Here is a 15898-nt window from a genome sequence, read left to right as displayed (position 1 = left end):
AGACCACACACATCCCTCCTTACGGGAGGAGAGGGCCTGTGGGTGGCCTCTGTCCTAGTCCGTATTTCGAGGACAGGGTTACGCTGCCCTAGGAAGGGCTTTATGCCAAGCAGCATCCTCACAGCCTTCCTCTAGGCACCACTACCTGCCTGAGCCTCAGCTGGCTTTGAGTAAGTGTGGGGGGCTCTGGGCACATTTTCTCATCTGTAAACTGAGACAGCATAGTGCAATCAATATGGAACCTGCCACTTCCTACCCAGCCTCTCTCTACCTCTGGCTAGCTGCAGACTTTGTTGGTAGTGGTCAGGTGGCCTCTACGGGATCTAGCCTGGGTGGCCATGGCATGAAGCACCTTCCCACAGCGCCCTAGGAACCTGTGTCCTCCTGTGGCTTGTGGCCAGGCAAGTGTAAGGTCCTGGTGGGTTGGCAGCCTCCAGGCTCCAGTCACGCTGTGCTGCCACGCTCCCAGAATAAGGATTCTACCTAGGGCCCCACAGCTCCCCAAGAAAGAGCAGGCTTGCCAAAGTCAGTCTCACACAGTTTTTGTTTTTGGTTTGTTTTTTAATTAAAACAGCAATAGGTTCCTGCCCAGGGAAAGGCTGGGATAGGCAGGCCTTTCTTCACAAAAATATATTTTCTTCCTTTTTTTTTTTTTAAAAAACACCACCAAAGTAAACCTATTAGCTCCAATGAGCTGGTCACACTTGGAGAGTTGGTATGGCTCCCCCGGTGGCCTTGTGCAAAGAGCTTGAGCCATCCTGTAGACTCCAGTCTGAGCACAGGGGTAGCTGTGATACTGCTGGTACCTAGGGTTAAGTGACCAGCTTCAAACCATGCAAGAAAAACCAGCGACACCCATAAAGCAGAAGGCAACGAGGATAAGAGTTTAAAAATAAAGGCAGATACCATTAGAGGTGGAGGCTAGGGGCTAGGTCAGTGGACCCCCAAGAGACCACTGGCCAGTGCTGGGTGAAGGCCAGGAAAGTCTTTAGGGGATCCACCTGGCTCATCCCCATAGTGTGTCCTCAGCACCCGAGACAGGACAGAGATGTCCCTGATCCAGGCCAGTGTACACAGTCCATTCAGTTGTGATTTAAAATATATATATATACAACCTGGGGAGCATCCAGGACAGAACCAAGGCTATGGCCTGTCCACAGAAGCACCAGCTGCCTCCTCTTCAAGAGGCAATAGCATCTGCAAGTGAGGAGGGGGTACATGGACCTCTCCAAATTCATCCTTTGGCTGGAGGCCTGAGACTCTGGGAGCAGCGACAGCAGAGGCACTGTGGGGCCCATATGGGCCTGACTAGGAGCCCCATGAGGTCTGATTCTTTGGCACTTGGAAGAGCTAGTTGCCGAGCCAGACAGGAACAACCCCCTCAATTCCTCCTGGAATGTCCAGGACCAGAATGGCAGTAGCTTATGGCTGTAGAGACGTGCTGCCCCAGCAGAGGGGTATGGGATGCTGGCAGGCCAATGGGGTCCTGGGCCAGTCTCTATGAATCCTCTCCCAGGATCTCCTTCACAAAGGCAGCAATGTCCGTCTTCTTCGTTTTGTGCAAGGTGAAGAAAGGGTGTTCCTGGTAGGAAACAGAGGCACAATTTTGGGGGTGAAGGGGTACAGGAGGAGGTATAAAGGGAGATCCCCCATGCAAGCCTGATCCACCCCAGCATGCTTCTCCTGCTTGGCCAGCTCCTGCAGTAGCTCCCACCACACAAGTGTCTCTTTCCTCAAGGGTACGGGGCCTCTGCTCTACCAGACCCTTCACCCTTCCTTCACCAGCAAAAGCCCACATTTGCCCTTCCAGGCTTAGTTCTCCGAGGCCACACTGACTCCTCTGCCCTACTGTCACAGCGCAGAGCACCTTTCTACAAGGTCTGCGTTGTACGTGTGAACCAAGGCGAAACTACACAAGTGTGTGCGGAAGGCGAGTGCTACCCCTCCACCCTCAGACTCAGCCCTCTTCCGGACAGCCCCACCCAGCCACTGCAAAGCCCAGCGGGCAGGGCAAGCACTTCCCATGCACACTCACCATCAGCTCCAGGTAGCTCATGCGCTCCGCGGGGTTCTTCCTTAGGCTAGGAAAGAGGGCAGTGAAGCCAGGCTCACACGGAGGAAGTGAATCTAGACAGGCTGGGCTTGCCCCCACTAAAGCGGCACACTCCTGGGGCTCAGAGAAGGAGCGAGACTGTCTGGGGGTCTCACAAAGTGGCTTGGGGTCCATGGGTCCAAACTACAGTCTTGGCAGCAACTTTCCCTGCCTCTTAGGAGTCCAGCTGTCTCCATACTGATCCAGACTACGTCCATGATACCAACCCTGACATGTTCCGCCTAATGACCAGATACTAAATTATCCTTTATCAGAAGGGAAGACGTCAATCGATGGTTCTGGAGCATGAAGGTCCAATCAGAAAGGGTCAGACCAATCAATGAGCCTTGCTACTGGACTCATCTGCTTTCAGTTTTTGTTTTCTAGTGAGAGGCATTGTCTTGTTCTCTGAGCACCTCTTGGCCCACAACATACAAACATTGGTTTGCCCTCACTGGTTTCTTCTTAAAAATGTATTTTCTAAATCTCTTTAGTATTTCCAGAGTCATTTACAAGAATCTACTTTTACTTTCCATGTGCTTATTTAATTATGGTGAGAGAACATGGTCTGTATAATTGCTTTTTAAAATTATTTTATAACTTTAAACATGATTTTTATAAAGCTTCCACGAACATTCTGTAATTTGATAAAAACTTCTAGGCACCAATAAATGCAAACTTCATTATGCATGGTAATCTTCCATAATATATAATCACATACACTATTCCGGATTCATCCTTCTCAGGGAGGTCTACATGAAACCTCCTGCTGGGACTCAGGTTTTGCTCACACTGGGGCTGTCACCACTTCCTAACTTTTGAAACCATGTGGTTCAAGGGTTTACTTCACACAGGAGGAGAGGACAGAGCCCAGATACTCACCACTGGCTAGTGAAGTCCACAAACTCAGGGGAGAACTGGTCAGCTGGGAGCTGCGGGGATGGTTCCTCCACCACCTGCTTCAGCTGCTGAAACGGTGTCCCCCAAGACTCATAAGGGAATCGCAGAATGGCCATCTCGATCTGCAGTAGGGATAGCAGAGACAACGGGCTCCAGACATCAGATGACCCAAACTTTGTATCCAGAAGCATGAAGTGGAAGGGACTTGGCTATCTTTCCCCAGTACCCCAGGCCAGTGGTGCTGCCCCTGACTGCCCTCACATCTAGCAGTAGGTCAAGTACTGGGATGCCAGTACTAAGCTCCTCTGACCAGGTTAGCAGAGCTAGCTCAGACTAAGTCTAACCCTGGGCTAGACTAGGTTTGACTACCACTGTCTTTTCAAACAATCTAAAATTGTTAGATTTTATCTAACAACTCGGGTTCCAGATAGTGTGCCAGACTTGAGGAGTGGCAGCCACAGACACCTTCCCACAAGGCAGCAGTCAGCAGAGTACCTCACTGTGTCAAGTCCAAGGCCTGCTGGCCCAGCTACTCCCTCTCCAACACTTCCCCAACACAGATGTTTGAGTATTCAGGGCCACCTATCCAGCTGTTGTTTTTACTAGAGGGGACAACTGAGTATAGCAGACTCTCCTGCATGAATACCTCCTGATTGGTACGGGAGACTGTAGCCACCATGAGAAATGGAAAAGACACCACTCAAACAAATGTAACTGGCACCAAATGGAGCACTAAAAACTAAACTAGGAAGGGACTTTCCTGTCCATCTCCAGGCCTTTCCAGCCAACATGAGAAGACCATTGTGGGAAGTGTGTGTCACCTGTATGTCTGTCCACAGGACAGAGCCATGCAGACTCAAAACTGCCTCAGTGTTTCCAGAATCTACAGTAGCCTTTCTGCAGACTACAAGAGAAAGCTCGGTGGCGCCCACACACCTAACCAAAGCACCAGAATCTGGACGTTAACCATCTTTAGAAAAGGTCTGATGATCTTCTTTTTTAAAGAGCTTAGAAAATAATAAAACTACCTCAGCACAAAGATGCATAAGGCAGTCACCTATCACAGGAAATTACTTAGAAAAAGACCCACCACCCCCAGGAGGGAGCCCCCTGTAACAGCTGAATGTCTGGTAACATACACAGAAAACGTGGGGTTTTTTTTTTTTGCTTTTAAATATTTAATTTATTTATTATGTATTCTGTATATATTGTATATTCTGTCTGTGTGTATGCCCACAGGCCAGAAAAGGGCACAAGATCCCATTACAGATGGTTGTGAGCCACCATGTGGTTGCTGGGAATTGAACTCAGGACCTTTGGAAGAGCAGGCAATGATCTTAACCTCTGAGCCATCTCTCCAGCCCCCGAAAACGTGTGTTTTGAAACACAGATGTGTGTGCCCAGAGCAACCGAGGCCAGAGCCCACTGAAGAGGGTGACTGTTTCAAGGATAGCAGCATTTTAAGTGGAAATGTTGGGCCAAAGATATATGTGAGTGGTGGCCCTGGAGGAAGAGGTTCTAGAAAACCTAGAAGACAGCCCAAGCCTTGCTCCTATTTCTGCAGCCTGAAAAGCTACTGTGAAACTTTGATCCCGGCTGTCAACATAAAGCCTCTTTAAAAATGACAAAATGTCTCATCCAAAAGTCACGAGCTCAATCTGGGACATCTCAAAACAATTAGACAGGAGGGAACCAAGAACACGGGCAGCATATCTTGGTACCTGTGACTCCTGACAGTCAGAAGGTCTCTTTGCTAAAGGTCATTGCAACGGCAGATAGACTGTTCTTGCTGTATCAAGAACTAAGGTACCAGGGCATTTTCCATACATGTGCAGCAGAGAAGTGTACCCATCTTCAAAGAATCCGGCTTCACTGTAACACTGTGCTGGCTAATTTTATGTCAGCTCGGTACAACTGGAGTCATTTGGGAAGAAGGGAACCTCACTTGAGAAAAGGCCCCTGCCAGACTGGCCTGTGAGCAAGCCTGTGCATTTTCTTGACTGATGATGGATGGGGGAGGCCCCACTCACTGTAGGGATTCAACTCAACCTCTGGGCTGGTGGTCCTAGCTGATGTGACAAAACAGGCTCAGCGAGCCTGGAGCAGCAAGCCAGTAAGCAGTGTTCCTCCATGGCTTCTGCTTCATTCAGTTCCTGCCTCCAGGTTCCTGCCCTGACTTCCCTCAGTGAGGGGGTATAACCTGAAAGCTATAAGCCAAAATAAACCCTTTCCTCCCCAAGTTACTTTTAGTCATTGTGTTTTATCGCATCAATAGGTCAATTAGAGTTCTCTGCCAGGTAGGTCAAGAAGGCAGAGGTCCATCCCTACACCTGGACCCAGAATTATCTGGTTCAACTCCATCCTAATAGGCTGGCCTCTGCCCCTCCCCTCCAAGCCTAGGATCCTTTCAATCTCCACAAAGCCAGGATCCAGAGCCTCACCCACACTACTGAGCCTGGAGAAATTCAACCAGAACCTATAGCAACAGGTGTGTGTGTATTGGGGAGGGACCTCAATTACTTTTTTTTTTTTTTTTAGGGTTGGGAAAGGTATTAAGGCAGGGTCCCTCAAATTCACTATGAAGTTGAGGATAACCTCCTGCCTCTGCCTTCCAAAGAATCACATTACAAAAGGGTGCTGCTACCACAGGAATCACATCCAAGGAGGGTGCTGCCATACCCAGCTAAGAGTTTACCTTTGTGACTTGGAAATCACTTGCATGGCAAGAACTAAACTTAGCATCGGCTGGGATTTCGTGATCTACCAATGGCTCTAAGTAAAAGGCTGACGTCACAGAATACAGAGAACAGTCATGATGGTTAAACTGAGCCATCAGGAAAGGGGTACTGTAACTTCCAAATATCCTCTTACCTAAACAGGAATGTTTGATGGTGCTTTTTTCCCCCCTTGAACACTAAAAACAACTCTTTCTTCTGGGATTTAAACGACTTGGAGTCCAGGGACCCCAACACAGACACACCCCACCCCATTGGAGCAGCAAGTGCCATGCCCAGCCCAGACAGTACCATAGTGATGCCAAGGCTCCAGACATCAGACTTGACATTGTAGCCCTTCTGATTCAGCTCAGGGTTGATCCTCTCAGGCTGCAAGAGAAACTAGAGGGCTTGAACACCCAACTAGCCAAAGCCCCCTCCGTTAGACCTTTCCTCTTCTACTAAAACATAAAATTAGTTCCCCTGCCCACATGATATAAGCCAGCAAGAGCCAGACCCAATCCCTGCCTTCCCACCAGGTCCCCAGTCCTAAGGAACCTGCCTTCCTCACAACAGGGATCACAGGTTCTACAGACTCTAAGTTCATCCAAACAAGGATCTTGGAGTGCAGGTAAATGGTGGCAGGGTCCCTATGGCAGGAACCCTATGACAGGTACAGCTGGAAAAATCCTGCCCATTCCATAGAAGCAGAATCTTGTTCTGCCCCCACTTACAGCCATGTAAGGTTTGCAGCCAGCATCCATTGTCTTTGCCACAGAGTCCACCAGGTAGCCACTGATGCCAAAGTCGCACATCTTCACATGCCCCTCCTTGTTGATGAGGACGTTGGACGGCTTCACATCTACAAGTGGAGCATACCTTTCTCAGCCTATGCTGAGTGAGATGCTGCCCCTTCAGTGCCCTGTGGTCCAGCAGCAGGTCACCCAATGCCCCAAGGATAGGACAAGAAAACAGAGGCAGGGAGATGTGAAGCACTAGGCCCCATCAAGCTAAACAAGGGATCAGAATGTACTTCAGCCTGTCCCCACCAAAGAAACATAAGAGTTCTGGAGACACCACCTGGGGGCTACTCATGCACATCACCTTCTAGACACAAATCTAGCAAGCAGAAGATGGTGATTAATAGGGCAGGTGAAGGTGTGAGAATGGGTCTGTGTGCAAATGAGGAGCCCCATCCCTGCCTCATAGGAAACAAGACCCTCCAAGCAAAGGTCAATGTGGACGTGTAAAGACAAAGATGACCAGAAAAGGACAGGAAGGTTCCATGCCAAAGGACCAACAATGATAACTTGAGGATAGAACTGGGATGGGCACTGGACGGCAAATCCTATATGGTCTCCTTCATTTTTTCTAAGTGCAATGCAACCAAGTTAATGGGAGATTATGTTTTTGTTTTGCTTTGTTTGGGTTTTGGTTTGGCTTTTTGAGAAAGGGTTTCTTTCTGTAACAGTCTTTGCTGTTCTGGAACTTACTCTGTAGACCAGACTGACCTTGAACTCAGAGAGATCCACCTGCCTCTGCCTCCCAAGTGCTGGGATTAAAGGCCTGTGCCACCACTACCAGGCAGGAGACTGATCTTAATAACTATAGCCCTGAAGGGGAAAAACCAGACTAGTAGCCGCAAGGGCAAAAAGAGCCCAGGAAAGCTCAAGATGGTGGGGGTGTGGGGGTGGGGGGGTGTAATAAGAAAGAGCTTGTAACAGAATCCCAGAGTGACATGCCACAATCTACGTGTTTCACAGCACATGAACTGTACATATAAATGAGAAGTGGGCAATGGAACCCAGGAAGAGTGGGGATTCAGTTAGTTCCTCCTGTTGAGCACAGCAGACCCAAATGCAAAAGTGGCCCATGCCCCACCAGGTATAGTCTCAGTCTGCCCCTCCCTGAGCCTCAGTGCAGGTGGAGGACACTGACCTCTGTGGATCACAGACAGTTTGCTGTGCAGGTGCTCCAGGGCCCGCACGATCTGAATCGGGATGGGAGAGGCAGGACTGCTGTTATTCCAGGTAACACCAATGATAACAAAGCAGCAAACCTCATCCCCTCTAAACACGTCCCAGCCCCTTCACCCAGCTCCTGCCCACACCCCAGATGTGCCCATCATCCTGGCTGTCCTAGGACAGACTTGACAGCTTCCTACCCTTCCTCTTACTCCACAAATCTCAAGTAGTGCTACCCAAGGGCCATCACTAAGACCTATCAGGTCCCCAGGTTCCTCTCACTCCCCTAGTAGAGCTACCTACCCTAGTAGAGGGGCTGGAGGCACAGGATGATTTAAACACTTCCAGGTGCAAACAGGATTAAAAGGCATCCTTGATTCTAGTGCCCCCTCCCCAGCTGTAGCAATGCTCAAATAAGAGTTATTGCCCTCATCTAGAAAGAGTAGACTCAGAAGGCAACATTTCCCTAAGGCAGCCTGGACCTCTGAGAGCTACCATGAGATGTCTTAGCATGCAGCAGTCTGAAACTCCTTTCTTCAAAATGGGCAGGAACCTGAGGACTGCATTCAGTCTTGGAGGCAGGGAGTGACCAAGCCTAAGGAGCTCCAGCCTGGGGCCTCTCCAGGGAGGTAATGCTCCAAGGCTTCAGAAGTACTGAGCCTTGAGAGATTGCTGTTCTGCCAAGACTCAGTCAGACAGAAGGTTCTGTGCATGCTGGACAGAGCCAGGTCACTCACAGACACGGCGATCTCGCCTAGGATGTCCTCTGGAATTGTCATATTCTTGTCCAGCACCTTCCGGTAGAACTTGTCCAGGGAAGTGTCCATGAGCTCCATGCAGATCCACACATCTCCCTAAGAGAACACCCAGGGCTTAGCTGGTCCACCAATGCTACCCAGCCCTGGACAATCTACAGGCTCCCAGTGGCCTCCCCAGCCCTGAACAGCATGGCTTTGAGCACCAGATCTAGCCTCCACCTAGAAGGGACATAATAAACCCCTCACTCACACACACACCTCAGATGTTCTTGAGCCCCTCACCATCTCTGCCTGCATTTCTGGCCCCACACCACGCAGTCCGCCACACAGCCCTAGTCTCTTCCACCTGTGCCCTATTGCAATAGTGTTCCCAGAGAAGGAGCCTAGTATGTACTGAAACTTTCAAGTCAGGACACAAAGGGACAAGAACCAAATTTCTTCACTGGCAAATGACTTCTCTTCTCCCCAGAAAACGTGCATAGCCTTGGGACGGCCTCCGGCAGAGGTCCAGGCCTCCAGTCCAGGACTTCCTGAGCACAGAGCTGGCTGACGCTTGCACGGGGGGTGGGGAGTGGGGGGGGGGTCAGCCCACCACACGAGATGCACAAAGTAGGGTCTGAGCCACCACTGGAACTTGAAAGAGGTTCAGAAGGAAAGCCAGGGAGAAGAAACATCGCAGACCACTCAAGAGCTCTAAGATAGAAGGTCACGATGGGAAGCTCTGATCCATCCTAGCAGCTCAGCTCACACTGTTCCCAACACTGTATGCCTCCAGCTGGCTCAGGGGCAGCTCCATGCTCTTGATAAGCCCTATGGTCTAGATCTTTTACCTTGCTTCAGCCTCCAGTACTCCAATCTAGAATCTAGCCCAGATCCTCATCCCTCCACAGTGCTTCCCGCTTGGGGCTCACCCTGCATGCCCACTCAGGTGCTAGCAGAAAACAAACAGCCACAAACATACGTCTCAGCTGCTACCGAGTGCCAGGCCCCAGACCAGGACCCTGACCACAACCTGAAGAGACCTGCTCAAACACCTGCTTCATCTTCAGACAAGGAAACTGAGGCACAGAGTTAGCCAGGAACAGGGAAGCCCAGCTCCCAAGCCTGCCTCCGGTGGCAGGGAACTCAGTGTGGCTCGCCTCTCGGCACACAACAGAAGTGGCAGAGCAGCAGTGGCTGGCAAGAGTTGGGCAGAGACAGAGGGAGGCTCTTACCTCTCTGAAGAGGGCGCCATAGAAGGTGACAGTGTAGAAGCAGTCGACCGTGCGCATGTTGATGTCTAGGTCCATGAGCAGGCGTTTCTGCTCCTGTGAGTTCACAGTGGCCCGGATGCGCTGCGGGAGGGAAGCGTGTCAGGGTCATGTGTAGGCTGCACCCCTTACCTAGTCCATGAGGTCCCGGAGCCTTGGGGATTCATGGCTTGGCCTGGTCTGAGAAGTTCTGCCTCAACGCTGGTGATGACAGCAAGGGACAGGGCCACAAGGTAGGTAGTCAACCTGCAGCTCAGTCCATGCCTCCTTAAGAGCTACTCCAGGTAAGGAAGCCCTGCTTACCTTTACAGCCATGATGGTGCCACTCTGAGCATGCCGCACCTTCTCCACCACCCCGTAGGCTCCACGGCCCAGCTCTGAGATGGTGACCAAGTCATCAGCCTCCACCTCAAAGTTCTTAAGAGGCAAAGAGAAGAGGTGATTAGTGAGCATCAAGTTGGAGATTGGCTCTTCTCCCTTGCCCAGAAAAAGAAGCTAATCAGATCTGAGCCTGAAGCTACTATGTGTCATGCTGTGCAACCCTGTGGAAATGGCCAATCGGAGCCTGCCGCTGGCCTCTATAAAAAGGGTTCAAAACCAAAGACTCGGAGACTGAGAGAAGCCCTTCCCTCTTTCAGACACATCTCAGCAGAGGGAGACATCAGTCAATCATCTACTGAACCTTTCGGTGAGTTCCCTCCCCTGAATGAGACACGCAGGATTATGCAATCAGACTAACAGGACAATGGGCACTGACAGGGGTTGGGTAGGTAGCATCTGCCAAGAAGAGGCTCCCAACATGCTTTGCCCTGGTGCATATCCCCAAGTCAGGCTTCTCAATGGTAGGCGGTTCTCTGAGGCACTCGGAGGAACGAACAATACAGAGGCTAGGGTCTGACCTGAGGTCTGGGGGCCCGGACGCCTGCATGTCCAACATGCTGTTTGCAGGTGATACAGAAGAGAAAGACTCATAACCCATCCTCTGGGGTAGGCAGTTCTGGGCTCCCCACAGCCCTAGAAGGCAGGGGGAATGTACTCCACCCAAATGGGAGGTCTAAGGGCAGGTGCCCCAGGGCCACAACCAGCAAGACAGCAAAGAAGCTCTTCCCCAGAGCCCAGCAATGTCTACCACCCATGGCCACCTCTTACTGGCACTGTGAGATGAAGTAGGAGGCCGCCCAGGGTCCAGTCACCTACTCTGTCTCCGATAGTGATGAAGGTCCTGGAGTCCAGGTTCCGGGGGGGTCTGTGGAGAAAGCAGATCCATAAGCTTCTCGGGGAGAAGAAACAATGGGGTATGAGGGTGGAATGCAGCCTGGTCATGGAGGCCGCTTACACAGTCACCTCATGTCACTGATTACTGAATGTCCACTGGGTGGACGTGCAGTGGTGTTGCCAGGTGGCCCTGACAGAGCCCCAAGAAAAGGACTGGGAAGGAAGGCATAGAGCAAACAGCCAATGCTCCCGAGTCTCCACTGGATGAGAAGAAACAGCTCTCTCACCCACCTCCGACCCCCATGTCCCTGCTTCTTACACTCCTGACCTCCTTCAGAAGTCTCTCCAAGTCTGAACAGAGTGAGAAACTTAAGGTAGACTCACGTAGGGTTGGGCACAGGTGGCTTGCACACACAGGCTATCCGTAAATCCTTTTTCCTCTTTGATTTTCCTGAAGTGGAGAGAAAACAGGGATCTGGTCAACTCTTAGTCCTGGGCTGGGCAAAGCTGGGGAGGGAGGTGACTCAGGCCCCTGGTCTTCACTACCTGTCCCTCCAGACATAGATACCCAAGAGACAGGCCAAGAGGAGCCTCAGAGCCTTGAGGTATACAGAACATGGTCTCACTCAGGCTGCAGGTCAGGCTCAGGCTTTCCCCCTACCACAACGGCAAAATCAAGCCCCACCCTCCTAGGAGTTGCCCTGCAGCTGGGAGGCACCAGACAGCTGTGCCTATAAGACACACACACTCAAATACTCAATTATGCATGAGTTTCCAGGCCTCTTACCACCAGGAATGGAATGTAGTCTGCCCAGTACCAATGTTCCCAACCACACAAAAGCTCATGTCCTAGGTCTCTGTTATGGGCTGAGCTGTGTCTTTCAAAACTTAGATGTTGAAGTCTTGACACCCAGAACCCAAGAATGTGGCCTTATTTGGAGAATAGTTTTTTTTTTTTTTTTTTTACAGCTAATTAAATCAAAATGAAGTCATTAGAGTTGGCCCTAATCCAGTGTGGCAGGACTGGTGAGTGTGTCTGTGTGTGCACATGTGCATACACAGAAGTATGTGGGGGGTGAAACCTAGAGCTTTTTGCCTGCCAGGTAAGTAAGTGCTCTCTCAGGACAACTGGTATCCTTATAATAGAGGAAACTGGGGTACAAAAGGGGAAGCCAAATGAGGCACAGGAGATGCCACCTCTAAGTCAGAGGGAGGTTTTGAAAGAAAGCACAGGTGGAGCCTTCCTGCATGGCTTCTGGGGAATGCACCGTCCCCTCAGATTCCTACTGCGGAAGCTGCCTGTTAGGTGGGACTTTGTAACAGCAGCCCTTGCCACACGGTGTCCTTCCTTCTTCCACTAGGATCAACCTTGGTGAGGAGTGACTGAGACTGAGCTCCATCCAGGACCCTGCTCACTGAGCCTCACACCAGAATAGACCCCCACTGGGGCAGTGGGGGCTTGGCCTGGTGCACAGCCTGAATGGACTACCCCAGGATCTCCATCTCCCACACAGGGCTCAGCGCCCATCACTGACAGCAAGCACTAACTCTCTCGGCCTCAGCTTCTCCAGACAGTAGAGGCACTGAACCCCAAACAGGGAGAAAACTCCAGAGAAAAGCAGGATAAGAAAGGAAGATGCAACAATCTCCTCAATGTCACACAGGACAGACCAGCACTGACCAAATACCTGCCCTTCACAGAAACTTCCTGCAAACTGCCACCACCTGCCCAGGAGACCCCAGACTCTAAAGCCATGTCTAAGTCAGATTCTGGCAGAGCCGGTGGTAGCCACACACAATCCAGAGCTTGGAATGTGACTCAGGCAGTAAGGCCTGGTGTTCAGGGCAGTCTGGGGTGACTCTCGAAAGCACTGACCAGGACAAGATGGGCAGCTGGGCTCACTGCAGACTCTTTGGGGAGGGGGTGTCTCCCTGTGCTGGGGGGACAGGCCCTGGGTCTCATGCACCTGTGGGTCCAAATCTCTGCCAGGTATGATCTCTGGCTACACGTGCTAGGGGCAGAGTTAGAGAGCTGCTACATAGCTCACTCTGCAAGTACCAAGACGGGCATGTGTGCAAATTATCTCTTTATACTTTGACCTGTACTATTTAGTTTTCATTACTGATATGAGGATCTTTGCAACCAAAATATAAAGTGTTCTGTAATAAAATGCACAAGTCTGCTTAGAACATACAGAGCTACAGCCTGACCCGCAGCCCTGGCAAACCTGCCTAAGTGGAGCTCATAGTCCTACCCACCCACGTCATCTCCACTTTCTGTTCTCCTGTGTCTCCTGCAGTGGACTGGGAGGTATTATGAGATGTGCCCTCTGCCAGGCCTCAATTGCCCCAGCTGCCAAGGTCATGCCCACACCTGCTGTTGGGTATGGTGGTGAGCTCCTCTTAACTTCCCAGGCTGGGCAGCACACAGCCAACTACCCTACAGGACCTGCAGCCTATGTTAGGAGTGACCTGAGCTACTGGTGCAGCTATGCCAGCTGTCAGAGGGAATGGGCAAGGCCACCATGGAGACAGCCCAGAAACAGGCCTCAAGCCACCAGACACCACTGGCAATATCCAATGCCAAAGTCAGGGCTGGGCCCAGATGGTCAGGCAGCCTGGGGCTACCCAGGTGTGGCCCAAGGTGGTGACTGTCACCACAACAAACAGAGGCTCTTGGCCACCATGAGCAAACCACAAGTCTGCCAGGATCGCAGGGTCCTTTGTGCAGGCCAGCCTAGTGCCAGGCATCTATGTAGCTCATTCCAACCTCACAGCAGCTCCTCGGGAAAGAAGTGAAGAAACTGAGGCGAGAAGAATTCAACTGCTAACCCGAGATTCTACCACTGACATCAAAACACCCACAGATGAATGAGGGTGATTTCTGGCCCCATCTCCTCCCACCTGACCCACTATCCCCCTCGCACCTCCCTAAATGAACCACCTTGCTTTCCATTATTGTCTTTGCATATACTATTTTCTCTGTCTTCCACTCCATCCAGTCTGGTACCTGAGCCTGCCAGCTGATGGCTGCAGCTTAGTCCCCTTGCCATCCATGAGACCTCCCAGCCTCTACTGCCATGTGTCACAGACACTTTCCCAGACAGGCCACTCTGGAGCCAAGAGCTGGGTTCAACTGTCATTCTGCCATTTCTCTGCCATGCCCTCTCAGTACGATGTGTAGAGGACTGGCAGACCTCCCAGGACCCTTAAGTGCTACCACCCACGTTACACTCCCTTTTACGTGGCTCCATGAGGGAAAGTTTTTCACTGATCCACTATACAAGTCAGGTGACGAGGAGAGATGGCTTGACAAAGGGCATTGTAGCATCTGGTGGGGTATGGATATGATCCTGACCAGGCTGACTTGCTCCAACATCCAACTATCAGCAGGGATAGCCTGAGAGCATGCCACTTGGAGAGAGCCCTGCACCATAAGACAGTAAGGCCCATCCATCATTTTCAATGATAAAAGTGACATTTATGCCTTAACTTTCCCCACCCCTACCACCAGTGCTTAATATGGCATCTGGTTTCCAGGAGAAGTCCTGGGCCTGGGCAACTAAGCCAACCAAACTGGGAGCTAATATTGATGCTTAAGTGTCAGAGGCAAGGTGTCCCACCTTCCCACTCAGCTGGCCATCTTCATCCAGCAGCATTTTAGAGAATAAATAAGGCCATCCACAACTGAACAGGGAAAACTGAGGTCCAAAAAGAAGGGAGGACTCTTTGGTAAGCAGCTTCCCCTTGGTAGCTAAACTGCACCAGCTTCAAGTGCCTGGAGGTCAGCTGAGAACCTGATATTGGTTGGGGTAGCCATAGAATGACTGAGCCAGAACCTCTGGGCATGGCAGCAGGGTCAAGCACAGATAGGAAAGGGTAAAGACTATGGCTGCCAAGGGCACAGTCCCCACCAATTCCAGGGCCCAGTACTGGCTTCACAGGTCAGCATGAGCAAAAGTCCTTCTCTTCTAACCGCACTGTTCTAGGTGGGACCCATCATCCTGGGGGTTATCAAAATGCCCCATTTTCCTTTGGCTAGAAATGATGCCTCTGGCAATCTATCCAATCTTACTCCCACTCCCATGGCAATTCATTGAGTTATCATGAGCCAGGCCAAAGTACTGGCCCTTGGTTCCCCCCAACAAAACCAACCTCTTGATTATGCCCAATCCTAAGGATAATATACAGGGCCCTTTGTGGCCCTGTCCCCAAGGGGCCTGGCCTGTCACTGCATACTTGCTGACTCAAGAAAAGCTCCTGAACTTGGTGACATTTACAGTGATGCAGGTGACCAATGCCAAGGTTGTCCATGTAGCTACACAGGTAGGTACCATACAAGTTGGGGCAGCCAGAAAAACACTCACCCCTATAGACTCTGAGCTGTCATAAACCAGCACCCTCATCAGCCAGCACACTGAACTTCCCTTCCACTGAGGTCCCAGAACAAATGAAGCCAAAGCCAAGAGTGAAGAAATATTGTGATCCTAGCCAGCTGACTTCAGCTTCCTCCCATTCTCATCAGGGCTTTCCTGTAGTCCACAGCCCTGTAGTCCAGGCTGCCCTGTATCCTGTGTGGATGCAGCCTCTCCTTAATAGGACAGAGAGCTAAACACACCTTGGGCACGCCAAAGCTCAATTTTATTTATCTATGTATTTTGAGGCAGTCCCATATAAGAACTCACTGATATTATACAGCTGAGAATAGCACTAAATTTTTCTTTTTGAGACAGGGTCCTCTGACTTAAAAGTATGTACCACCATGCCTACCTGCGACAGTGAACTTCTGATCCTCTTGCTTCCACCAATGTAAAGCTAGCAAACTCAAATTTTAAAAACAATTGAAGGGGCTGGAGATGTAGCTTAATGTGTAGAGTGTTTCCCTTGCATGCATGAGATCCTAGACTGAATCCCCAGAGACCCTGAGTTTGATCCCCAACACCACTTAAAACCAGGAATGCTGTGGAAGAAATCAAGAAATCAGACCAAAAAAAAAAAAAAAAAA

The 15898-nt window shown here is 50.7% G+C and overlaps 1 protein-coding gene across 2 annotated transcripts in view; it reads right to left on the bottom strand.

Moving 5' to 3' along the window:
* Positions 1-600: 600 nt before the first annotated feature.
* Positions 601-15898, bottom strand: part of Map2k3 (mitogen-activated protein kinase kinase 3) — a 21417-nt gene continuing 6119 nt past the window's right edge. For both annotated transcript variants that reach the window (XM_050163692.1, XM_050163691.1), the window contains exons 2-12: positions 11278-11344; positions 10876-10924; positions 9982-10095; positions 9643-9762; positions 8408-8524; positions 7645-7696; positions 6441-6568; positions 6019-6096; positions 2975-3114; positions 2036-2081; positions 601-1582 (exon numbers count right to left, since the gene is read on the bottom strand). In XM_050163692.1, the coding sequence (XP_050019649.1) occupies positions 1499-1582; positions 2036-2081; positions 2975-3114; positions 6019-6096; positions 6441-6568; positions 7645-7696; positions 8408-8524; positions 9643-9762; positions 9982-10095; positions 10876-10924; positions 11278-11344 (995 nt within the window). In that variant the 3' untranslated portion in view covers positions 601-1498. The remainder of the gene's footprint in view (positions 1583-2035; positions 2082-2974; positions 3115-6018; positions 6097-6440; positions 6569-7644; positions 7697-8407; positions 8525-9642; positions 9763-9981; positions 10096-10875; positions 10925-11277; positions 11345-15898) is intronic.

Source organism: Alexandromys fortis, unplaced genomic scaffold, assembly GCF_014885135.2.
Source record: "Alexandromys fortis isolate MF-2015 unplaced genomic scaffold, M_Fortis_MF-2015_v1.1 scaffold_149, whole genome shotgun sequence".
Lineage (NCBI taxonomy): Eukaryota > Metazoa > Chordata > Mammalia > Rodentia > Cricetidae > Alexandromys > Alexandromys fortis.
The sequence above is the reverse complement of the archived record's forward strand: the minus strand, read 5'-3'. Positions and strand labels throughout refer to the sequence as shown.